Source organism: Panthera pardus, unplaced genomic scaffold, assembly GCF_024362965.1.
Source record: "Panthera pardus isolate Hobbes unplaced genomic scaffold, ASM2436296v1 HiC_scaffold_8, whole genome shotgun sequence".
Lineage (NCBI taxonomy): Eukaryota > Metazoa > Chordata > Mammalia > Carnivora > Felidae > Panthera > Panthera pardus.
This window is the reverse complement of record NW_026527013.1, coordinates 2,468,838-2,493,534: the sequence shown is the minus strand read 5'-3', so window position 1 is coordinate 2,493,534 and position 24,697 is coordinate 2,468,838. Positions and strand designations below refer to the sequence as shown.

Genomic DNA, 24,697 nt, shown 5'->3' with positions numbered 1-24,697 from the left:
GTCGTCATCCCCCACGCCCCACACGTCCCCCTGCTGGCCTCGACAAAGCCAAACTACCTCTCGGGATCTCGCCCCTCCAGGACACCCTCTTGTACACCCACACGGTGTACACACGCTCACAACACACACGCGCGTGCACATACTCACACGCATACCCACACACGTGCCACACAAACGCCACCCACGCAGACCTACACGCTCACACACACGCATACACTTGCCCTCACATATTCCTGCAGATGCACACATACGCCCCCTGCCCCCCCCCACGCCCCCCCAGGCACACTCACACATACACACGCATGCACGCAATACACACACGTGCCCCCACCCACGGACGTACTGCACCGTCGACTCGCACAAAAACACCCACTCGACACACTTACACGTGTGCCAGCACACACACGTTATCCGCACATCTCACACGCACACAGCTCACTGTGCACGTTAACAATCACCCACTGCCAGGCACACACACACGCACTCACACCCAAGGGCATGTGCGCACACCCACGTATTCTCTCCCTCGCACACACGTGAACAGGCACACACGCGCTAGTCCACGCGCAGCCCCACACTCACTCGCACGCTCGCGTCCTCGTACGCTCCGCGCGTGCGCAGTCACCCTCGTGTGCGTACACCCCGCCCACGGCGCCATCAGAGGCGCGCTCCTCCTCCGCCTGTGCCTCGCTGACGACCAGCCAGAGGCCGAGGACGGCTGGGACGGCTGACGCGAGCGTTTTCCGTCCCTGTCCCCTCCCCCCTCCCCCCTGCCCGCCCAGGGCCCGGGACAGTCCTACTCACCGGCATGGTTTGGCTTGCCGTGCAGCGCGTGGATGGCCGCCTGGGCCTCGGTGTGGGAGGAGAACTTCACAAAGGCACAGCCTGCCCCAAGAGAAGGAAGGAGAGATGCGTGAGGGCAACGGGGTCTTTCGGGGGGGGGGGGCAGGGGCCGCAGGAGAGGGACCGGGAGCCCTGGACGGCCAGTGTCAGACACAGGCAGCCGGAAGGCCGGACAGTCAGAACAGAGAGACAAGCAGTCATGTGTCCAGACCGACACAGCTGGACAATAAAGGATCAGGCAACGAGACAAGCACACAGCCAGCCACAGAGGTCGACATCAGCCAGTTGGCCGTCCATTCACTCAGAAAAGCCAGCCAGCCACACAGCTATTTGTCACACGCACAGTCAGACGGATGTCGCGAAGCGGTGCACAGTCGGGGAGGCAGGCCCTGCCCGCTGGAACAAGGGAAGGGCACGGGCTTCGAGAACACCCACCAGCCCTGGCCACCATGAGATCCAGAGCTTGAAATCAGATATGCAGAGTGATGGTGACAAACCTCAGACACAGGCACAGAGATACAGTCCTGTGGGTACAGTCAGGCACAGATACATTCAGACCCAGACAGATATGCCCATGTCACCAGAGTTAGAGAGATGGGGACCAGAAAGGAAGGAAGGAAGGAAGGAAGGAAGGAAGGGAAGGAAGGAAGGAAGGAACCAGACAGGGCAGACCCAGCTGGCTAGTCCACAGGACCAAATCAGAAATCGGGCAGACAGATAGCCTAGGGACCACCAGACATAGGTAAATTCAGCCAGGCAGGTGGGGTGAGACAATGGAATGTTCTGGAATTAGAGAGTGGCAATGGTTGCACAATTTTTTGAATATACTGAAAAGCACTTCACTGTACGTTTTAAAAAAGAGGAGTTTTTACAGTATATGGATATCAATTTTTTAAAAAAGAGAGAGAGCCAAGCAAATAGGGACCATGGGATACATTCAGTCCTAGAAGATTAAAAGTTGCAAGAGCCAGAGACAGGCAGGCTGAGAGTTGGTGCCAGACAGATGGACTAAACGGATAGAATCAGGTAGACAGACAAACACCACCAGACTCATGAAAACTCAGACAGCAATAGTCATTTAGACACAGGCATAAAGAATCAGAGCCTAAGAGAGGCAGGCGTCCATAGTCACATACAGCCACATGGGCAGACAGGGAAACATTGGAGACCATTAAAGTCTTTCCTGGATGGTACAGCCAGGATCAGGCCGACAGTCCACAGGAAACTGTCCCACAGAGCCAGGTGGACACAGGCAGCGTATCGGGACATGGCACACAGTTAGGACCCCGTGGGACTTGACAGCCCTGGTCACCCAGTCCGCGCCCCCAGCCGCCCTGCCCCACTGCCTTCAGGAGTCAGTCCCGGCCCATCAAGTACCTGTAGGCCCCACCCCCAGGAGCCAACCCCGCCCTCCCACGTGCCTGGCCCCGCCCCCAGGAGCCAGTCCCGCGTTCTCAAGTGTCCAGCTCCACCCCCGGGAACCAAACCCCGCCCTCTCACGTGCTCTCCTCCACCCCCGCCTCCTGGAGCCAGTTCCCACCCCTTCAAGTATCCTGCCCCGCCCCCCAACGTGCCCGGCCCCGCCCCCGGAGCCAGTCCCGCCCCCTCAAGTGCCCAGCCCCACCTCCTCAAGTGCCCTGCCCCCGCCCCCAGGAGCCAGTCCCGCCCTCTCACGTGCCTGGCCCCGCCCCAGGAGCCAACTCCGCCCTCCCACGTGCCCGGCCCCGCCCCCGGAGCCAGTCCCGCCCCCTCAAGTGCCCCGCCCCGCCCCCAGGAGCCAGTCCCGCCCCCTCAAGTGCCCAGCTCCGCCCCCAGGAGCTAGTCCCATCCCCACCTACGCGCCCAGCCTCGCCCCAGGGCCAGTCCCGGCTCGCCGGTCACCTTTGCTGCTGCCGTCAGGCCCGCGGAGCACGGTGCATTCGTCGATGACCCCAAAGGGCTGGAACAGCCGCAGCACGTCCTCTTCCGACTGCTGCTTGTTCAGCATCCCCACAAACAGCTTCCGGTCCCCTGTGGGCGGAGACACCCCCTCAGCCGAGTCCTGGCCTCCGGGAGTTTCTCGGTCCCTCCAACCGAACGGAGGCAGCAGCGCCCGGGGGGAGCACTGCCGGCCCCTGCTCTGCCTGTGAGCGGGAGGACACAGCCACGAGCTTCCCCGCGCCGGGTCTGTCCCCCCTCCCACGTGCGCTGCTCGGGCGCATCTTGGAGCCTTCGCTCACGCGGTGCGCCCCTCCTGGAGTGTCCTCCCTTCAATCCTCAGGGCCACCGCTCACTGCTCCCACCCTCGGGCAAAGATGCTCTCTCCCTCCTTGCCTTCAGAGCACCCACACACAGTGCTGGCGTGAGAACTGCCTGGCCTGGGCCCCTGTCTGTCTGTCTGTCTGCCATCTAGATTTCCCCGTCGCGGGGTGAGCGCCGCTGGCTCCCGCATCCTCAAAAGGAGCCGGGCAGGTGCCTGCCGAATGAGTGAGGGGCATGTGTGTGCGCAGGACCGGGTGCCTGGAAGCCTGGAGCCCCCGTCTGGTGGGGTTGGGGGTGGGTGCCTGGCTGCAGGCCTGGCTGGGCCAGCGTCTGCCGTATGAGGCACCAGAGTCCTGCTCCCTCCGGTAACTGCGCTGCCCCCCCTGTAATCAGGAACATGGCAGCTCCGTCTCCCAGGGATGCCGAGCTGGGTTACTATGGAAACCTGTTCTCTGGCAGCTGTCACTCATGAGGGTGGGAGGGAAGGAGGGACAGACGCGGAGAGATCTGAGAGTCAGGGAAAGAAACAGGTGAGAGAGAGAGAGAGAGAGAGAGAGAGACTGAGAGAGACAGTAAGAGACAAAGCGAGACACATAAAGAGGAGTACGGAGAGAACCAGAGAGACAGAAGGAAGAGAAAAAGATAAGGAGAGAGAAAGAGGTATGGAGAGGGAGAGAGGGTGAAACAGAGAGAGGAAGAAGGAGGAGAAGAAGAGAGAGGAAGGGGAGGAGGAGGAGGAGGGGAAGGGAAGAAGTGAAAGAGGAGGGGGGGGAAGAGGAGGGGGTAGGAAAGGGGGAGGAGGGGAAGGAGGAGAAGGAGGAGGAAAGGGAGGGGGAGGAGGGGAGGAGGAGGGAAGGAGGGGGGGAGAGAAAGGGGAGGAGAGGAAGGAGGAGAAGGAGGAGGAAAGGGAGGAGGAGGAGAGGAGAAGGATGGGGAGGGGAGGAGGGGGAGGAGGGGAGGAGGAGGGAAGGAGGGGGGAGAGAAAGGGGGAGGAGGGGAAGGAGGAGAAGGAGGCGGAGAAGGAGGAGGAAGGGGGAGGAGGAGGAAGAGGAGGAGGGGGAGGGGAGGAGGAGGGGAGGAGGGGGAGAAGGAGGGGAAGGAGGGGGGAGGGAAAGGAGGAGGAGGGGAAGGAGGAGAAGGAGGCAGAGAAGGAGGAGGAAGGGGAGGAGGAAGAGGAGGAGGGGAGGAGAGGAGGAGGAGGGGGAGGAAGTGAAAAAGGAGGAGGGGGAAAGGAGGAGGAGGAGGGGGAGGAGAAGGGGAGGAGGGGGAGGAGGAGGGGAGGAGGGGGAGGAGGAGGGGAAGAATTACTAAAAGAGTGAGAGAGAAGCGGAGAGATGGAGATACACAGACCCCCTCTCCAACCCCTGCCCTACACTCGCAGCCAGCTTGGAGAGTGTGAAAACAGGCCCCAACCCAGATGGGCTGTCCCAGGCTCCTACACGCACACAGGAGTCCTAACAGCCCTGCCCCCGCACGCCACCCAGTCCACCTGAGATGGGGGGGGGGCGGGGAGGAAACTCTCCAAGAATGACTAGCCCCGATGCCACTAGGGGACAGGCCGAGCACGCCCCCGTGGGCAGGTCCCCAACACGGGTCCAGACCCGCAGCCGGGAGAACCCGCTCGCCCAGCCTCGAAGGTCAAGCACACACGCTCGAACACGCACGCCCACGCACAGACCATGCGCACCGGCAGGCAGGCACCCCCACCACAGGAGCCGCAGAAACGCGCGTGCACATGTGCACGTGCTCACGCACATCTGTATACGGGCGTGCCAAGGCATGCGTGCTCACACGCACACGCACACGCACAGAAAAAGCGATTCCCCCTCAGGGACCCCTTCAGGGATCCCATCCCCTCTGCGTCAGAAGACCCCCAGTTTTGCACCCTAGGGGAGGGGTGTATTTCAAGCTCTAGGGGCCAGCGGCTGGGGACCCAGCCAGACCCCCTACTCCTGGCTCCTGGGCTTGGAAGGGAGGACAGAGCCCCCCTGCTCGCCTGCCCCTACCCTAGCTAGGGGACTCTGCCTGGCGTGTGAGCGGAGAGGTGACGGCTACATCCTTCTGATCAGAGATTCCCCTCCTTCCCCGGCTCCTCCGCCGACCCCCGGCCTGGTGGCCACGGACAGATGACAACTACCTCCGCGGCTTTCACTGTCCGCAGGCTTCACCTGGATCGGCCGCGCCATCTGTGGAGAGAGAGGGGGAGGAGGAGGTCAAGGCTGGCAGTGCGGCGTGGCGGGGCGGGGGGAGGCTACGTCCGAGCCCCGCCGGGCACCCTGCCCCCCTCCCCGGGCTCAGCACCCACCAGCTTCCAGCAGCAAACCAGCCAAACTAAACGGACACACAGTCCCAGGTACAGGGCTTCACTCATGCTGCCTGGAAAACTCTTACTTTACCTTCAAAACCCAGTAACAATATTTCTTGCTGCAGGAAGCCTCCTTGCCTTCCCAAGTGCTGTATGCTCCTTGGAAAGATGCCCAACTCCTCTGGTCCTGTGTGTGTTGTGACCTTGCAGTTTCTGTCATCAAAGACTGGAGTCTATGTCCCCACCCTCTGCATCTGGACTTGGCCTTGTGACTTGCTCTGGCGAGTGGAGTGTGGTGGCGGGGAAGTGGGGGGAGTTCCAAGCCCCGGCCTCGGGAGACTTTGCAGCTTCCTCTTTTGGGACCCGCGCGCTGCCAGCTGGACAAGCCGAGGCAGGACAGGAGGACGGGAGACCTCAAGCACTGAGAGGCCCAATGACAGGCAGCCTGTGGGAGGAAGGCTGTCCTCTCCCGGCTCGCCCCGCAAGCCCTGACTGACTGCCACGGCACGAGTGACCCTGGAGAGACCAGCAGAAGAACCGCCCAGCTGAGCCCCGTCTGTGCTCGCCGACCCGTGGAATCATGACCAAATAAGACGGTTGAGTTGGTTTGTTACTGAGCACTAGCTGACTGCCACCAAGGCAACTCCTTTTAGCCAGCTCTCTGAGCCTTGGGTGGGAGGACTGTCGTACCTGAGTGGGCCAGCTTTCAATGTGGACTCGGTGTTCTGGACCCTCCTGTCCTCCACCTCCAGCACCGAAAATGATGTTCGATGGAAGAAATCCTCCTGTAAGCCCCACCCCCAAACTTACCCAGCCATGGGGAGGAGCTAATGTGGATATCTGAGAACCAACTCAAGGGATGTGGGAAGTGGGTGACATTTGCTTCTCCACTGGTCTGAGAATGGGATCCTCCTCCAAGCCTGGTGCTTCTGGCGAACTCTTACTCATCCTTCAAAACCCCACTCAAAAGCCCCACGCAGGCAACCCTTCCTCCCTCTGCTTCGGGGCAACGAGTGCCTGTGTCTTGCGTTCTCGCGGCCGCAGGGAGAACCAGAGAAGCTTGCCGAACTGAACGGACCAGGAGGAGGCGGCCAACACACAACAGCATAGAAGGCCACCAGGCCTGGGGTTGGAACACGTGCCCGTCCCAGACCCCCTCCAAGGTCAGACAGTCCCCACGGCCATTCGGAGAAGGTGCTTGGGGGACGTCAGCCCTCTGGTCACTGTGCAGCTGCCCCAGCGAGCTGCAGCTTTCCCCAGGTTTTACAGATGTCAAAACCGAGGCCGGGAGAGGTTGTCTGTCCAAGGTCATGGTGGGTGAGTGAAGGCACTAAGCCTCCCTAGACTTCGACTCTAAGGATCTTTCTACCCAGTTCCCGTGAGTAGAGACCCCTCTCCAACTGTGAACCCCCAGATCTCCTTCCCCTTCTCTTAGACCCCGAACTGCCCCACACCCCCAGTCTGAGTCCCCTCCCTCACCCTGCACCCTCTTTCCCTGCGCCCCCTCCCCCTCTCCAGCTTCCTTACCCTCTCTGAGCCCCTCCCCATTCTGCGCGCATACGGGCGGCCTCAATTTGAACTCAGCCTTGGGAGCCCCAGAAGCAGAGAGGCCTTCCAGTGTCCCCAGTTCCTGCCACCCACCCAGCCACATCCTCAGAGGGACCCTGACCACCTGGGAAAGGCTCTCCCTTCCCCCACCATGTCCACACACACACACACACACACACACACACACACCCCGGGCCCTCTCCACCTGGGTACCACACCCAGCTAGCTGGAGGCGGGAGGGGAGATTTTGCTCAACCAGATGGGACCAGGTTCTGGGCTGCGGGCAGACTGAGGTTGTGAAGGGAGGTGGGGGGACAGGGGGCACCTGAGCTCCGGCCTCCTGTTCGCCCCCACCCCCTCCCACCCCGCCTCCGCTGGCCCTCACCTCCCCCCCCCCCCCCCTGCCGCCCAGCACCTTGGGCAGATGAGGATGGGGTTGCCATGGCAACGCTGATTCACCACACGGAAGCTGGCAATTGTTGTTGCCATGGAAACCGCCTCTTAGGGGCGAGCCCAGCTCCTGCCTTGCACAAAAGAGATATTTAAATATAATCTTCTGGAGATGGATGCGCTGAGGGAGGGAGCGAGGTGGGGGGGCCACGGGGAGGGAACCTGTGCCCATCCCCGCACCCTCCACCCCCGCCCCACTCTTGTGGCCTGGATACCTGCGCCCCATCTCCCCTACCCCCCCACCAGCCCGGTTGCGGAGCCTGGGACCTTCCGCCTCCTGGGAGGCCCCTTCCCCCTCCTGGGTCAGCTCGGCCCGGGGCAGCCGCGGGGGTCTGGGTCTGGTCCCGAGAAGCCAGGCGGGCAGTCAGTCCCCTCCTCCCCGGTCCCCCACTCGAAAGCCGAGGCTCCGAGGCCTGGCCGTCCGCACCCCGCGGCCCGCCTTACCCACCGGCCTGGAGACGCGCGCCAGGCTGGCCTCGTGCCGCCGCCCGCCCGGCCCCGGGCGCACAGGCGCGCACACGCCGCACGCACGCACCGGCCCCGCGCCTCGCTCCCCGCGCCCGACGCCCGGCGGGCGCTGACGATCCGCCCGCCAGAGGCCGGGCCCTGCCGGCGTTGCCCGCGCGAGCCGGGAGGAGGCGTGCGGGGGGGGGGGGGGGGGGAGGGGGGGTTGGGGGGGGGGGAACTGGGTCTCCCCACACCCCTCCTGTCGCCCCTGCCCGCCCATCTGGCTCTGCCCACCTCCTTCCGGCTCCCTCTCTCCATCTGTCCCACCGAGGTCTCTGCCTAGTGCCCTCCTCCCTCCTCCACCTTCTCTGGCTCCCCATCGCTGCGTCCCTTCCCTCCCCCCTCTCGTCCCCCTTTCATTTATTCCACAACATTCCCAGCGTGCCCCATGCCGAGTCAGGCTGCAACCCCAGGGAGGACCCCAGTAATCTGGCCCAAGGGGAGACACAGGCAGAGGCAGGCACTCCCAGACCTGAGAGGTCAGGATTGAGCCAGAGCTAGGGATCAACGGCTCCTGGAGACCCCAGAGCTCAGAGCAGTGAAGAGCCCAAGGCTACTGGGGCCGCACTGGAGATGGAATAGTGCAGTGGGTTTTGAAGTATGAGTAAGAGTTTTGGGGGGGGGGACACAGTTTCTCATGCTGGAGGAATACCTACACCCCCTGACTCATTCAATCTCCAAACAACTTTATGAGACGGAAACATTCGCGTTTTACAGATGGGCAAATCAGAAAGGGAGAGGAGAACGTCAGAAGCAGAGTCCGGGTCTCCTGATGGTTTCCTCAAGGTCCTCTTAGGATCCAGCCAACCCTTCAGCCAAGGGTCCTGTGGGCCGGGGCTCTGGGTGGGGGCGTCTGTGTCTCGGGGGGCGGGGGGGGGCATACATCACGTAGCTGAGGTCCAGTCCTTGCTCTGCCCCCAGCTTTTGCTGGGTGACTTCAACGAAGTCATACGCCGTTGAGAAACCGGGGTCCCTGTGTCTGACCTGTGTGTGTTACAGATGGGGACACTGAGGCCACTGGGGGAGGGACTGCAGGAGGCGCCTCTGGTAGTCAGGCTGGGGCCCGGAAGACGGTCCTTTAGAAGACGTGGGGGCCCGGGAGAGGCCCCAACTGGGTTGTTTTCTGGGTAGTATGGAGGAGAAGAAAGCAAGGTGGGGCCCAAGCCACCATTACAGCCTCCCCTTCTCCCGCGGGGGCCCCCGCCAGCTTCTGTCAAACACCCAGAGCAAGCCTCTCTCCTGCTCTAGGCACTGCTGTGGCTCCCTACTGCCCCGGGAGTCGCATCCTGGCATTCCTCCTCTGCCTTCCTCCTCTGCCTTCCTCCCATGCCCCCGGGACATCACTGCATCTCACCCCCCCACACACACACACCCCATCCTCAGTGCGAACAGGCCCCTCCGAGGCCACCTCTCCCTGAAGGCCACCTCTCCAAGTGCCTCTGCTTCAATGCTTTGTCCAGGCATCACCTTGATTGTGGCACACGCCCCAACACACACGCATTGTCCCTCTTGGGTGACTTCCTAGGGGCAGGGGCCGAGGGGCTGTGCGCCCCTTCCCCACCAGAGGCCCGGCCCGGGGTCCCCAAATGGCAAGTGAAATGAAATGAGACAAAACCTATGGCTTCCAGACTCCCCAGAAAGTGAAACCCAGTCCCTGTCCCCGTGGGCAAAGAGCAAGCTGGACCCCTGCTGGGCCCAGCACCCCGTGCGGGGAGTAAGTCAAGAGCTTGTGCCCAGCTGTGTATACGCTTCAGGGGGAGAAGCCGGGCTTGGGAAGATGAGACTGGCCCAGAGTCCTGCAGGCTTGACTTGCCTGCGACAGTTCGTTCATTCGTTCGTTCATTCGTTCATTCGTTCATCGTGGATGTGCCAGGCTCCTGTTGCCAGGCTCAGCAGCCGGCAGGTGTCATGCCCAGGGCCCTCAGTCCCATTCACACTTCTGCAATCCCATTCACAAATGAGGAAACTGAGGCCTGGGAAGGTCAAGCCACCCTGGGGCCCCTTGCGCCTTCTCAGGTTCGGCTTGGCTCTGAGCCAAGTCGTGGGATGTGGGAGGGGGTCTTGCGGGGGGGAGGTCACCTCAGAAACCCCTGTGTGCATAGAAGGGGTGTCAGGAGGGGTCCGTCGGGGGGATCCGCAGCCAGACGGACAAACCTATCCCTTTCAGGGTGCACACAAGAACAGGGGGGCAGCCGGCAGAACTGGGGTGCCCTCCGCCCCTCGAGACCTTCACGAAGAAAGGACGGATGGTGTCGTCTCTGATGGCACGGCCCCCGAGAGACCCAGCTGGACCCGCTGTCCCCACGGCTCCCCGTTCCAGGTCCAGGAACCCCATCCTGGGGGTCGGACGGCCCAACGGAGAACATCAGCTCGATCTGCGGCATTTGCCCAGCGTGGACTCCCGGGTCCTGCGGTCCGTTCCGGGTCCTATTCTGGGCTTCTGTGATTAATTTAGGATCCTACTCCAGAATGCTGAGATTTGATTAAACCGCATCCCCCACGGACACCGCTGTCACACGCGACACGGGAACCCGTCTGCTGCAGAAGCGGCAGCGTGGCGGGGGGGGGGGGGAGCACAGAGCCAGCGCAGGACCCGGCGCCCCCCCACCCTCCCCGTCACTCTTCCTGCAACCCGCGGACGAGGCGTCAGCTCTGGCTCTGAAAGGCTGCCGGTACCGCTGCCCTGGGGGGAGGAGGTTCACCCGCAAGTCAACCCCCTTCGTGGCTTGGCAGGGGGGGTGTCGGCCACAGAGGCCGCAGGCCTAGGTCCTCGGGGGTCCGAACTCCCGAGTCGGCGCCCAAAGGAGACGCGGCACGTGTCCATCAGAGACAAAGCACGGCAGGATCTCTCTCGAAGGTAGAGATCGCTCCGGTCGGTAACGGCCCACCCACAGGACCGTGGCAAGTTGTGTGGGCCCGCTGTGGAATACTACACGGCCACGAAAAAGCACCAGCCACTGAGAGACCTGGTGCCGACAGGGGACACTGGATCTCAGCAGCAGCACAGTCAGTGACAGAAAAAAAGGCAGGTGGTAAAGACTACATATACTATGATTCCAGTCGCTTTAGGTAAAAGGCGAAACGGGAAAAGGTTACCCGGTCTTCTAGAGATATATTTATCAGCACGAAGAACGTGAGGAAAAACAGGGGTTGGTTACCGTGAAGGTCAGGATGGTGACTCCTCCAACAGGAAGACAGGGGCTCAGGCGTGGGGACACGACAGGCATGGTTTCTGGGGACTGCTAGAGATCCTCCCTCCCCCCAACCACGAGCCCGTATCACAAAGAGACCCCCAGACTCCACAATCTAGACATACGATGACATTGCATCATGTTGCTGGGTCTAGAACATTCTAGGTCTAGGATGCCCTGTCTAACGTGGTAGCTGATCCCTGGTCTAGAACATTCTACATCTGTGCTATCCAAAACAGTGGCTGGCTCCTAATCTAGGGTATTCTAAGTCTGAACGCTCCCATACAGGAGGTGACCCCCAGTCTAGAACATTCTACATCTGCTGCCTAACACAGTAGTTATTCCCTGACCTAGAACATTCTAGGGGCACCTGGGCGGCTCAGTCGGCTGAGCGTCCAATCATGATCAGCTCGGGTCATGATCTCACAGTTTGTGGGTCCGAGCCCCGCGTCAGGCTCTGTGCTGACAGCTGGGAGCCTGGAGCCTGCTTCGGCTTCTGTGTCGACTTCTCTCTCTCTCCACCCCTCCCTTGCTGCGCTCGCTCTTTCTCCCAAAAATAAATAAATAAATGTTTTTTAAAAAGAACATTCTAGACTTGGGCTGCCCAATGTGGTAGCCACTAGCCATGTGTAGTGGTTTAAGTTTAAAACATTTTTTAACGTTTATTGATTTTTGAGAGAGAGAAAGAGAGAGACAGAGCATGAGCGGGGGAGGGGAAGAGAGAGAGGGAGACACAGAATCCGAAGCAGGCTCCGGGCTCCGAGCCATCAGCACGGAGCCCGATGCGGGGCTCGAACTCACGGACCTTGAGATCACGACCTGAGCTGAAGTTGGACGCTTAACTGACTGAGCCACCCAGGCGCCCCCCAAGTTTATTTATTTTTAATTGGGGGGGGGAGAGGGTCAGAGAGGAAGAGAGAGAATCCCAAGCAGACTCCATGCTCAGTGGGGAGCCCAGTGCGGGGCTTGAACCCACGAACTGTGAGATCATGACCTGAGCCCAAATCAAGAGTCAGACAGTGAGCTGACTGAGCCACCCAGACGCCCCCTCGTGGAAACATTTATTTATTTTATTTTTTTTTTCAACGTTTTTTATTTATTTTTGGGACAGAGAGAGACAGAGCATGAACGGGGGAGGGGCAGAGAGAGAGGGAGACACAGAATCGGAAACAGGCTCCAGGCTCCGAGCCATCAGCCCAGAGCCTGACGCGGGGCTCGAACTCACGGACCGCGAGATCGTGACCTGGCTGAAGTCGGACGCTTAACCGACTGCGCCACCCAGGCGCCCCTGAAACATTTAAATGTTAGATGTGGCTCGCGTTCTAGACCAAGACTCGCTGCTCTGGAACCTTCGCTGCTCCTTATTCTCCTGATCAGTGGATGCCAGGAGCATCTCCCAGTCATGACAATCACAAGTGTCCCCAGACGTCACTCAGGGTCCCTCGGAGGCAGAATCGCCCCCCGGGCTGAGACCCCTCCTCTGACCTAACGTAAACTCCTCCACGAGACAGCAGAGGCTCCGCTGTGTCTCCCGCGCTCAGCAGCTCGCCTGGCACATTCCTACCTCCCGGCTCGGCCCACGCCGTCCCCACGCCACCCCTGTCTCCATCTGCCACAATCTTCCCCACCTCTCGAGACACGGCGTGGCTCAGATGCCCTCTCCTCCGAGAAGCCGCCTTGTTTGCCGCACGAAGTCACCAGTGCGGGGCCCTGGCTCCCCCCCACCTAGGGCCACCGCGATGCTGTCCCGGCCGCCACACATTCGCTGCTCATTTGGTGCTCGCCCGTCAGAGTGGGTTGAACGGGGACTTCCCTGAAATATGTCCAAGTCCTAACCCCCAGAACCTGTCAATCTGGAAAAGGTGTCCTTACAGACGCGATTAAGTCACGGATCTCGAGACGAGGTTTAGGGTGAGCCCTAGACCCATCGACAGGTGTCCTTATAAGAGAAAGAAAGGCAGAGGGGGAGGGGAGACGTATCAACACAGAGGGAGGCCACGTGGCCACAGAGGCAGAGATGGGGGTGATGCGTCCACAAGCTGGACAGCCACCGGGAGCTGGAGAGACGTGGAACACAGTTCCCCACAGCGTGGCCCTCCTGCCGCGTCGCTTTCAGACTTCTGGCTCCCAGAAGTGCGACAGCATAAATTTCGGTCGCTTTCAGCTCCCCAGTGCATGGCGCTTTGTTACAGTGGCCCCGGGTCACTAACCCGCCCCCCCCCGCCGCCCCGTTCACTCCGACCCGGAAAACTTTGCTCCAAAAACATCCCGAACCTCCCATCTCTACCTCCGCTGTCCCTGCCCGAGCCTCTTGCCAGAACGACCACAGCTCACTGAGGTCCCTCTGGCCCCTGATGCTCAGAGAAGGTCCCTGAGCTCCCTGTCGAAACAGAACCCCCATCCTGAGTCTGAAAATCGCTCTGAAAGTCCCCCCCCCCCGCCCCCGTCGCCTCTGGGCTCCATGGTGTCCTCACCACCGGAAGTCCTTTCATTGGGTTGTTCGTTCAGGTGCTCAGTAAATGTCTGTTGAGTGAACCCATGGGTGTTGAGGACTCGAGGGGCCCCCACTCTAGGGAGAGACACCCCCCCCGCCTTCTTCTGGCTTCCCTCCCGGCTGCTGATGGAGCCCAGAGCCCAGCTTGGGCCCCCAACACAGAGGGCGCTGCTTCCCAGGCCCCCAGGGCCTCAGGCGGTGGAGAGGGAGGCTGGCTTTGGCTCTCAGTGATTCCATCAGTAAAATGGGAGCAGAAGAGAGCTAAGAAGGACTGAGCTGGGGGCACTGCTAGAAATCTTAGCAGATCTCCAGGTGGGTACGGATTTCTCCGGACAGATGGTGCAGAGCCCCCAGCCAGAACCTGGTGCCACGCGCCAAGAAACGGTCCACCGGACACGGAAGGGCTGGGCGCCCACACAGGGTCGGCCGTCAAGTCCCCATTCTGCCGTTTGCTGGCTGCTCGACCTTGGACAAATCCACTACAAAACCGGTTTCTTCCTCTAGGTGCCCAGTGCCCCCAGAGGTTCCTGCCAAGGGGAGCGTGGCAGACAGCGTGTCGCTCCAAGACGGGGCGCGAGGTGGTGCCCTCCTTGCGCCCTGGGGGAAGCCGGCCGCCATGCTGTGAGGCTGCTCAAGTTGTCCCCCTTGAGGGGAACTGAGGCCTCTTGTCCACGGCTGCCCCAGGGGCCAGCACGGAGGCGGATCCCTGAGTCACAGTCAGGAGAGACTCTGAGCCACGACCGTGCCGCAGACCCATTCCCTAATTCCGGCCCCCCGGCCACTGGGACCACTAATGCTGGCTGTTTGAAGCCACCAGGTTCAATTTTAAGAAAAAATTGTTAGGCCACAGGAGATAACTAGTGGGGTCCACAGAAACTCCACTGTGCCCCCGGGGGCCAGCCTGCGCGGATGCACCTGCCCTCCAGTCCCCAGTTGGTTCGGGGAGGTGATGGCAGAAGGTCCAATGGAGGGAGAACTGTGACTTCTCTTCTCGGATGTCACCTCCTCCGTGAAGCCTTCCGTGACCCCCTTCTCTACAGTTTCCTCCCTCCACCCCACCCCGTTATACTCTTCCGGTGCTGAAGATCAGAGAGGTTAAGTCACTGGCTCACTGCTGCTCAGCAAGGACTGCTTGCTGCCACATCTCCTCCACCCCTCTTGTCTTCACCCAAAAAGGGGCACTTTGTTCTTGACTATGAGGTTGAGGCCAGACCCTGGGCCATTTCTGGTGCTTGTTCAGACCCAAGTCAACCCATGCCATGATGGCATGTTCCCGGCAGGTGCACCCAATCAGCCCTGTTGCACCCAAATTCCCAGCACGTGTGTCTGCAGATGTCACCCAAGCAGCCCCCAGATGTCCCTGATGCTGAAGAGTCCACGAGAGTCCCAGAAGGAAGGGTGAACACCCCAGAGCCCATGGGATGCCAGGGGTCTCACTGTGCTTCCTTCGATTTCCAAGAACAGACGCTGCCTGGGGACCGGGCTCAGCTGGCTCAGGCCGACCACCCTGCCTGCACTGGGACAGGGGCTTCCTGCCCACCCCAAGAAGGCAGGGCTGACAAGGGAGAGCCAGCGGAGACGGAGCCTGGGCCAGCCTCCCCTGGGGGTGGAAAAGCTGCCCAAACACCCCCTTCGTCAAGGGGCCGTAGCTCTATTTGCTCGTAAGGATGAGGGATAAGAAAATCCCTTTCCTTTTCATATTGAGAAGCAGGCAGCGTCTAAGATCCTCCTGGAGGCCCTTAAGGCCCTTAGGACTTGCCCCGTCCCCTCGCTGCCCTCCCCTCCTCCCCCTGGCTCCCTCGCTCACTCTCTCCAGCTGCACAGGCCCCCTTGCTGTTCCTGCAACGTGCCAGGCACAATCCTGCCTCAAGGCTTCTGCACATGCTGTTCCCTTTCTCTGCTAATGCTTCCTCGTCCTTCAGGTCTCAGCACAATGACACTTGCACGCTGGGCCGGGCCTCTGGGCCGTGTGCAACCTGCACAACCACACACAACCACTCTGGTGTGAAGCAGGGAACATGACAGGCAGTAGGCACTCGAGAAATGCTCTCTCTGGTCATTTCTGCCCCTCTGCACCTTATCCCTCTTTCTGAGTCCAGAGGCACGCGGGCCTCACCGCTGACCCCAGGCAGGGCCTCAGCCTTCCCCAGGGTGAGAGCGTCCCCTCCATCCCCACACCCCAGACAGCACCCAGGACTCACCCCGGGCAAGGTCTTCTGTTCGTGCAGGGCAGTCTGAGCTTTGATGGCGGAGTCCCTGGCACAGTAGGTGAGAAAGGCACAGCCTGGAAGGGAGACAAATGGGGGCGTTAAGAGAAAAGGAGATCGCAGACCCAAGTTCACAGCAGCCTTAATCCCAACGGCCAAAAGGGGAAGGGAGCCAAGTGTCCACCAATGGATAAACGAACACAATGTGGTCCGTCCACACCCCGGAATATCATTCTGCTTTGAAAAGGAAGGACGTCCTGCCACCTGGCACCACGTGGATAGACCCCGAGGACAGTATGCGGTGACAGGAGCCGGACACAGAAGGACACGTCCCGCGTGACCCCACGCGCAGGGGTCCCCAGAGGAGTCCCGTCCACAGGGACAGAGAGTGGATGGTGGGAGCCAGGGCTGGGGAGTCCGTGCTTCATGGGGACAGAGCCTCAGTCTGGGGAGATGGAAAGTTCTGGAGACGGGTGGTGGGGGCGGCTGCACGACAGTGTGAGTGTGCCTGATGCCGCTGAGCTGTGCGCTTGGAAAGGGTGAGGAGGGTGAATTTAATTGTATTTAACCACATTTTTTAAAAAATGGAAAAGAAGGAAAAATTGAGGTAGATTTTATGTTCTTTTTTACTACAAGCCCAAAATAAACAGGACACGGGAGCCAACGGTATTGGGGGGGGGGGGGGAGGACAATAGCCGTGGTCCAGCCGCCCCTCCCCCTCGGTGAGCTAGGGAAGGGGAGAGGAGAGTAGCTGCTAATTAAATCCGCGTCCGACGCCAGATGAACAGATAGGCAGAGCGCCGGGGTGAGGGCCGGTGGGGCAGCGAGGCCGCGGCTGCCCGGGGAGGACGGTGCCCCAAGGATGCAGAAGGTGCTCCAGGACTGGGAGGAGGAGCACAGCGGCTCTGCCACGCACCTGCTTCGTGGCCTTGGGCCCGGCGCCGCCCCTCTCCGGGCCTCAGTTTCCCCGCTCCGCTCCGAGAGGATGGTCCCAGAGCGTACAAGGATGGGTCGGGGCGGGGGCGGGGCTAGAGGGGGCGTGGTGCGGCGGAGCCAATCAGGAGAGGACAGGGGGCGGGCCCTCCCTGAAGTGGTCCAGAGCGAGGGTGTGATTGGTTGGACGCCGTCCTGGGCCGGGTGGGGGCTGGGGAGGGGTGCGAGGCGTGAGAACTGCAGAGACCAGAGACACAGAGAGAGACGGAGAGAGGCCCCCAGAGAAAGACCGATGAGATAGATCAATGGTGTTTTGAAAGAGGTCTGCCTGAGGCGGGGTGTGGGATGCAGGCAGGTGTCAGGTCCCCTGAGATGGACCCAGGGGGCCGGGCCTCAGCCCTGGACTCTGCCTCTAACCTCTGGGGACCTCACCTTCACTGCGTGTGAAACGAGACCATCGTCGTCTGCTCTGGCGCCGTGGACCCTGTGCCCACCACCCCCACCTCCCCCCCGGAGCCTCTCTGCCTCCTCCGACCCCTAGGGCCCCCTGTGCAGAGCCCCTGGGAACAGCCCCGTGGAGCCCAGTTGTGCTCCAGGCAGGAGCTAATTAAGGCCGCGTCCTTCCCTCTGGGATGTGGTCACCACGCTGCCATTCCCACCGGCTGGGCCGGTGGCTGGGGAGGGGTCTGCCTCAGGCCCGAGGGGTCCTCTGGTGCCCTGGGGAGCAGGGCTTTCTAGCGTATAAAAACCATTTGCGGTGAGCACGTAAAACGGTGAAGCCCCCGTGGAAGACGGTTTGGCCTTCCTCAGAAAAGTTAAACAGAATTATCGTAGGACCCCAGCAACTGCACGTCTGGGTCTCTACCCAAAAGAATTGAAAGCAGGGACTCGACAGATATTTCAAACAGATATTACGCATATTCACAGCAGCATTATTCACAACGGCCAAAAGGCGGCACCACCCAAGTGTCCATCAACAGGTGAACGGAAAACACAATGGGGTCCATCCATACGCTGGAATATTATTCTGCCTTAAAAAGCGAGGAATTCTGACCCCCGCTGCAACGTGGATGAACCTTGAAGGATGTTATTACGCTCAGCGTAATAGGCCAGACACAGAAGGACAAGGACTGTCTGGTCCCACTCACAGGGGGTCCCTACTGGAGTCCCGTCCCCAGAGACAGAGAGTAGACGGTGGGAGCCAGGGGTGGGGCAGGGGGCGGGGAGCCCATGCTTCAGGGAGCCAGTTTCCATTTGGGGAAATGAGAAATTCCAGAGACGGATGTTGGGGATGGTTACACAACAGCGTGAGCATGCCTGATGCCCCTGAGCTGTGCACTTAGACACGGTTAAGACGGCGAATTTAATCTTATGCGTATTTTACCCACAATAAAAAAAAATTGTAATGGAGATATATTAAAAACAACCCTCCTCCCGTGGGGCGTCTGGGTGGCTCAGTCGGTTGAGCTCCTGACTTCGATTCAGGTCATGATCTCACAGCTCGTGAGTTCGAGCCCCACGTCGGGCTCTGTGCTGACAGCTCGGAGCCTGGAGCCTGTTTCGGCTTCTGTGTCTACCTCTCTCTCTGCCCCTCCCCCACTTGTGCTCTCTCTCTCTCTCTCTCTCTCTCTCTCTCAAAAACAAACATTAAAAAAAATATATATATATATATATATATGCCAAAAAAGTGCAGAACTTAGATTATAAATCACGTAATATATAATAATTTTATAATTATAAAATCACGTAACCATTTTCCAGGTTGAGGAATAGAACACAGACGCTCCCAGAAGCCCGGGTGCTCCCATCCCATGACAATCTCCCCCAGAAGTCACTGCTACCTAGCTCTTGTGATAATCACGTCACTGTTCTTCATTATGGTTCCCTGCCGGGGGCGGGGGGGGGGGGGGTCACTAATCAGTGTAGCTGAGCCCTTCCTGCCTTTGAACTTATATAAATGGAATCATAGCATATGTACACTTTGTATCTAGCTTCTGCCACTCAACGACAGGTGGTTGTGTGTATCAGGGGGTTAATTCCTTTTCCTGGCTTGTAGTGTTTTGCCCTGTGAATATACAGCAAGGCTATCCATTCTCTTGTGGATGGGCGTCGGGGCTGTCCGCTGTTAAAGGCTATCATGAATAAATGTGCTGTGGAGGGTTCTTGCACAGGTACTCTGATGCACAAAGGCATATCCGGAAATGGAATTGCTGGTAACAAGGTAGGCTTATGTTTGGCTTTAATCGATTCTTTCAAACAGTTTGCCAAAGTGGGTTGTACCAGAGCATTCTCCAACCAGCGGGTCTGACAGTATTTATGCTTCGTTTTCCCCAACCCTTGGTTTTGCCAGCCTTTTAGATGTTAGTCATTATGGTGGGTGTATCATTGTATTTCATTGAGATTGGAACATACATTGCTATAGTTATTAAAAAAGTTGGGCACCTTGTGGCTTTGTAGGAGTTCTTTATGTGGTGTGTAAATAAAGAATACTTTGTATTCTTTTATGGTTACATCTGATGCACACACATCTTCTCCCAGCCCATGGCTGGTCTTTCTACTCCTTTTTTGGTGTTTCTATTTTCTGAATTTAATCCCCCAAGGTCTTCCAGGAAAGGAGAGGCGCTAAAACAACTAGCCTAGGGCCTGAGAGAAATTAGGCACAGCCAGAAAGAAATTGGACTGCAGGGAGATGTAAAATAGAGGCAAAACCCTTCCTCCTTGGGTCCTCTCTTGCCCGTGGGGCCTCATTTGCAGAACACGGAGTGTGCTGGTCCTGGGAGGGGAGGGTGGGACCCCCGAGCAACCTTCAAGGCCATGAGCCTGTGGGTCTGGAAGGTTTGCGGCCAGAGGGACGCAAACCAGATTGCGTGCCGCTGTCCTCGGTGCTGAAACGCTTCCCTGTTCTTTTGACCCGCTCTCTTCCTGGCCTCTTTCTCTGTTCTGGTTGGTGAAAATGTGTGATGTTTACCCCTTTCTGGCTAAATACAGCCTTGATTTCCAGTTCTTATTAGGGCTGAATTGTATTCCCCTCCCCAAAACTCATATGTTCCTGTCCTAAACTCCCCAGGACCTCAGAATAAGACCCATTTTGGAAATTGAGTCATTGCCGATGAAATTAGTTAACCTGGACCAGATTCTCCTTTAGTCTCAGAAGGAACCAACTCAACCAACACCTTGATCGCAGACTTCTGGCCTCCGGGGAGGTGAGCAAACACGTTTCTGTTTTTGAAGCCCCCTGGTTTGTGCTAGGTTGTTTCTGCAGCGCTCGCAAACTAATACAATCCCCAGTCAGCACAGACTTGGTAGTGATGTTAATAAAGCTCACTGACTTCTAATCCGAAGAAGCTTGTACTCCATAGCGACTACTTAGTCCTTACAACAAACCCACAAAGTAGCTGCTAGTATTGTCCTATTCTGCAGATGAGGGGCCAGGGCACAGAGTGGGGGTGTGGCTTGCCCAAGGTCACACAGATGGGGAATGGAATATCCAGGCCCCATGGGCTGTGCTAACCACTGGGGTGCACTGCCTCGAGCTCGCATCTTTTCTAGAATTTTCCCCAAGGCCTAGGGGAGGGTCACAGGCACCTGACCTGCCTCTCCGTGAAAGGAACTTTAAGATAGTGCCAGGATCCAACGCTGGATCAAATGCCATGAGCCCCATTTCAACTGTTACATCCTGGTCCCAGAGGGACCTTCTGACAGAAGTCACAGCCCTTGCAAAGCCTACGCTGGATGAACCTCTCATCTCAATTCCAGCCCTGGCCACCCCTCCCCCCCCCCCACCGGCCTCATCAATGACAAGGGGGCCGGGTCTTGTGTCCAGCAGCTCTCTCCCATGCTGGCCAAGCCCTGCGTTCTTCCCAGAATGCTTGGCTCTTGACCATCCCTTCACACCCACATGCATTTTCAAAGCCTGGGCCAGGGTTGATCTGGGGGGTGGGGGGGATGGGGTCAAGGCCTGCAGATCTCTCTAGACCCAAAGGCAGAGCAGAGGCCAAAACGAGGGAGTCACCATATATGTGAAAGTTTCCTAATAACTAGATCTTTCTCATCACGGCTCCTTTGGCAAAGGAGGGAGTTCCCCATCTCTGGAGGTAAGCACCTGTAGCTCCCCAGACAGGAAACCTCCTTGCCAGAGACTACTGAGAATCCCTGCTCATGCTGAGATCCCCTGCTCTCTGCTCTCAGTTCTGAGCCTTTGGGGATCTCATGGCTCAAACCTGTAATAATGACAAGAGTCGATGTCCCCCCGAGCACCAGGAATCTTGCAGGGGCTCCCCACCCATCGCAACCCTTTGAATCCTCAGACTAGCCCAAGAGAATGGCATGATTGTATTCATTATTATCCCCATTTCACAGATAGGGAAACTGAGACAGCACCTAGTGAGGAATGCGCCTGAGGTTAGTCATATTGCATCGGGGCCAGAGGCGGGATTTGAACCCCGGAGGACTAACTCCAGTCTGTGCCTCCTCTGCCAATATTCTCCCTCTTATAAAGATAACAGTAGTAGTCATAACAGCTGATTCACAGAGCACTTCGACAGGGTGGCCATTATCCTGGGAACTTGGCTCCAGGACCCCTCCTCTCTGCAGGAGCCCTACCAGGTGGGTATTATGCAGAGGATGCAGGAAGCAGCAGGTAAGGGTTGAGCTGGAATTTGAACACGGGAGGGGGGGGGCTGGAATATGACATCATGGGCCTCCCTGCCATCCACTGTGCTTGGAGGCTTTGATCCCCAGGGTGTGGAACCACAGGGGCACCCAATCCTGCCATCGTCCCTGAAAGTCGAAGCCTTTCATATTTTAAGACAAAGGTGGCCTTAAGAGCATCTACGAAAAGACAATCGTACTCCACCTACAATCTAGTGTAGACACCGACTGTTTGTATCCAGATAGACTGAATCAGTAGGGGGCTACTTAAAGACACAGGCCGCCCAAACGTGGGGCCCTGGGGTAACTCCACAGAGCCTTCAAGAATAGTGCCCAACTTACAGACGAAAAGTCGGAGGGTCACGGTGGCCCAGGTCACCCACAGGTAGCGACAGAGCTAGGACTTGAGCCCATACCCGCATGACCCCTTTGCACAGGGCTCTTTCCCCAGCCCACAAGGACACTCCTCTCTCCGGCCTTGGAAATGCCGTCTCTGAGGAAGGGAGCAAAGGTGGCTGTATGGTCCCTCCATTGCAACCCGTCTCTGCTCCTTCTGTGCTCTGGGGACAATGCCCTGACTAATGGGTGACGCTGACAGCTCCCAGGCTGGGAAGAGGCACATCGACGCACCCCCATGTGTGGTCAGCATAGAGGGAGGACTAGAGCACAGGACAGAAGTCAAGGGGGGGCAGAGCCGAGGGCAACATGGGGCAGGGCAACGACTGAGCCCGGGCCAGGCGGGGCAGAGAGGAAAGACGGATGGGACACTCCAGGCAGGGCTCGGACGCCCTGGCCGTCCCTGGGAGGGTGTCGTGGATTGTCTTGTCCCCCGGAAAAGTCACATGTGCATTCCACACCCTGTGCGGGGGACCCAACTTGGAAAAAGGGACCGTGCAGATGTAATTAAGGATCTGGAGATGAGGTAATGAGGTGGGTCCCAGATCCACCTGGAGGTCTGGGGGGCATCAGGGGAAGGACCCCCCCCCCCGGGGACTGACTAAAAATCCCCCAAAAGGCCCAGCAAGGAAGTGCCACCAGCACACAGAGCCAAGTCCTGGGCCAGACCTCCCCCCCCCCACCCCTTAGCTGGAATCCTCACTCCTGCTGGCAGTTATTTTTATCGCGCGTTACAGATGCGTGAACCCAGGCTCAGAGAGGCTTAGTGCTTTCCTGAGGTCACACAGCAAATCAGAAACAAGCCCTTCAGCTGAACCCAGACTCAGGGTTTGCGGCTGGGGGGCAGGGGGAGGTGGGAAAGAGCTTTTGAGTTTCAGAAAATCCCAGAGTGCAGGAAAGAGGCCTTAAGGGGCCTAAAGAAAAATTTGTTTGAAAATGAAATAGAACAACAGAAATTGTTGTTGTTTTTTTCCTTCTTACTGTTCACGGTCGTCATTTACGTGGGTCAATCTGGGATTTCTGTCACTTGCGCGGAGCTGGCCAGGTCTGGGGACCGGCCATGGCCACGCGCCTGGCTGCACCCTGTCCCCCACCCCTGCCCCGCACGCGGCGGCTCTACCGCTCTTCCCGAGCCTGTGCCGGGCGCTCACCGCCTATCCTGTCTGGAGTCATTCTCCCCACGGGACAGGGAGCTCCCTGCGGGTGGGAACCAAGCGTGCAGGCCACAGACGTGTCCCCAGAGCCCAGCACTGCGCCCAGCGCGCTGTGTGCGCAGCAAGCACTTGGGGGCAGCTCACGGCCTCCAGGCTGGTCCAGTGCCCATCCACGCCCTCCTGGAGCTGCGGTGCCCTCCACCCGGGTCCCCCACTCGCTGCCGCCACCGTCTTCCCCCCCCCCCAACAAATCAGCCCTGCCCCGGGGGCCACAAGAGGGCGCCCGTGAGCATTCCTCTGCCCCCAGCCTTCAGGGGCTCCCACCTCCCTGGGGGTAAAAGCCTCAGTCCTCTCCGTGGCCCCCAAGCAGGACCTGCCCTCCCCTACTCCTCTCTCCCCCTCGTTCACTCTTTCCCAGCCACACATGCCTCCTCTGTTCCTCCAACACTCCAGGCCCAGTCCTGCCCCAGGACCTTTGCATGGGCTGCTCCAGAATGCGCTCTGCCAGATCTCTGCACGGTTCACTCCCTTCCTTCAAGTCTTGGCTCAGATGTCACCTCCTTAGTGAAGGCTCCTTAAGCACCCTGTTTAAAGTGACGGCCCTCAACCATCCGCTCACCCTGCTCTGTTTTTCCAGGGCCCTTACATGCCGCATACAGGTTTCCCTCGCCATCCAAAAGCACAGCGTTCCTGTGAAACTTTCCGTAACCCCAAATGGCATAAAGCAAAGAAGCAATCACCACTGGTTTATGTGGAAAACTTTTGAAGATTCCCAGACCCCCGAATTGGCCTCTCTTAGGCTCTTCTGATAGGTTAGGACACATCTTGCTAATGGAGGCACAGAATTAAACGAGGCAAGGCCCAGACGCTTGCAGACACAGTTCAGAGCTCCGGCTGCAGGCATGCCCGAGCGTGGTCCCGGGGAAGGCGCCCCGTGGGGCTGCCCTCGCTGCTGGGGGCTCGCACTGCCTCCGTAAGCCTTCCCCGAGTGCAAAGCCAGCGCTGGGTGCTGTTTTAGCGTTTTGCCTTTTTTCACAAAAGCAAAAATCTCCTTCAGATTTCTTTCGGTTACCAAAAAAGGTACTCATGTAGGTCTTTCATGAGAGCAGAGGGACTAGCATAATACGACTTTCCAGGAGCAGAGGTTACCTGTATTATATTTATTTCTGTCTCCCCGCCTCCCCCAGCCCACTGAAATGTCCTGTCCACAAGGACAGTCAGTTTTTCATGTTTTTTTTTTTTCCCCCAGGGTTCCCAGGACCTAAATAGTGCCAGGTACACAGTAGGCGCTCAATGAATACTTGTGGACTGAATGGATGTGTTTTCAAACTGACCTGCTCACATGGAGACAATCTCTCTGAGGACAGCGACATTCGATCCCTTTTTATCCTTCCCCTTTCCTCCCCCACGCCCAGCACGGGGCCGATTCAATATTTCCTGAACACCTATTATGTGCCAGCTGTACCGTGGAAAGAGATGCAGGAAAGACCCCCTTGTTCGTCTCTGATCGCCAACAAGGACCGCACCACAACAGGGTGAATCCCTTTGCTCCCAAGCCCCCTGCATGCCAGGCGGCCCACCTTCTTGGCCTTTAACCTTGGCTCTGGGATCTAGCGGCTAAAGAGGGGCTCAAACCCTGCCCGATGCCCCTCTCTGCTGTGTGATCTTGGGTCACTTAACCTCTCTGAGCCTCCACTGCGGATTACGGAAGACATCTCCTTGTGCTGTGGGGCCACCCTTCAGCCACCACCTGCCCCCCACACCTTCTCTCCTCCCCC

General features: G+C 58.8%; 1 protein-coding gene across 1 annotated transcript in view; it reads right to left on the bottom strand.

Moving 5' to 3' along the window:
- CELF5 (CUGBP Elav-like family member 5) overlaps positions 1–24,697 on the bottom strand; it is a 48,327-nt gene that overhangs the window by 12,717 nt on the left and 10,913 nt on the right. The window contains 5 exon segments of the mRNA XM_053897247.1: positions 805–819; positions 821–885; positions 2,725–2,853; positions 5,222–5,270; positions 15,781–15,863. Of these exon segments, the coding sequence (XP_053753222.1) occupies positions 805–819; positions 821–885; positions 2,725–2,853; positions 5,222–5,270; positions 15,781–15,863 (341 nt within the window).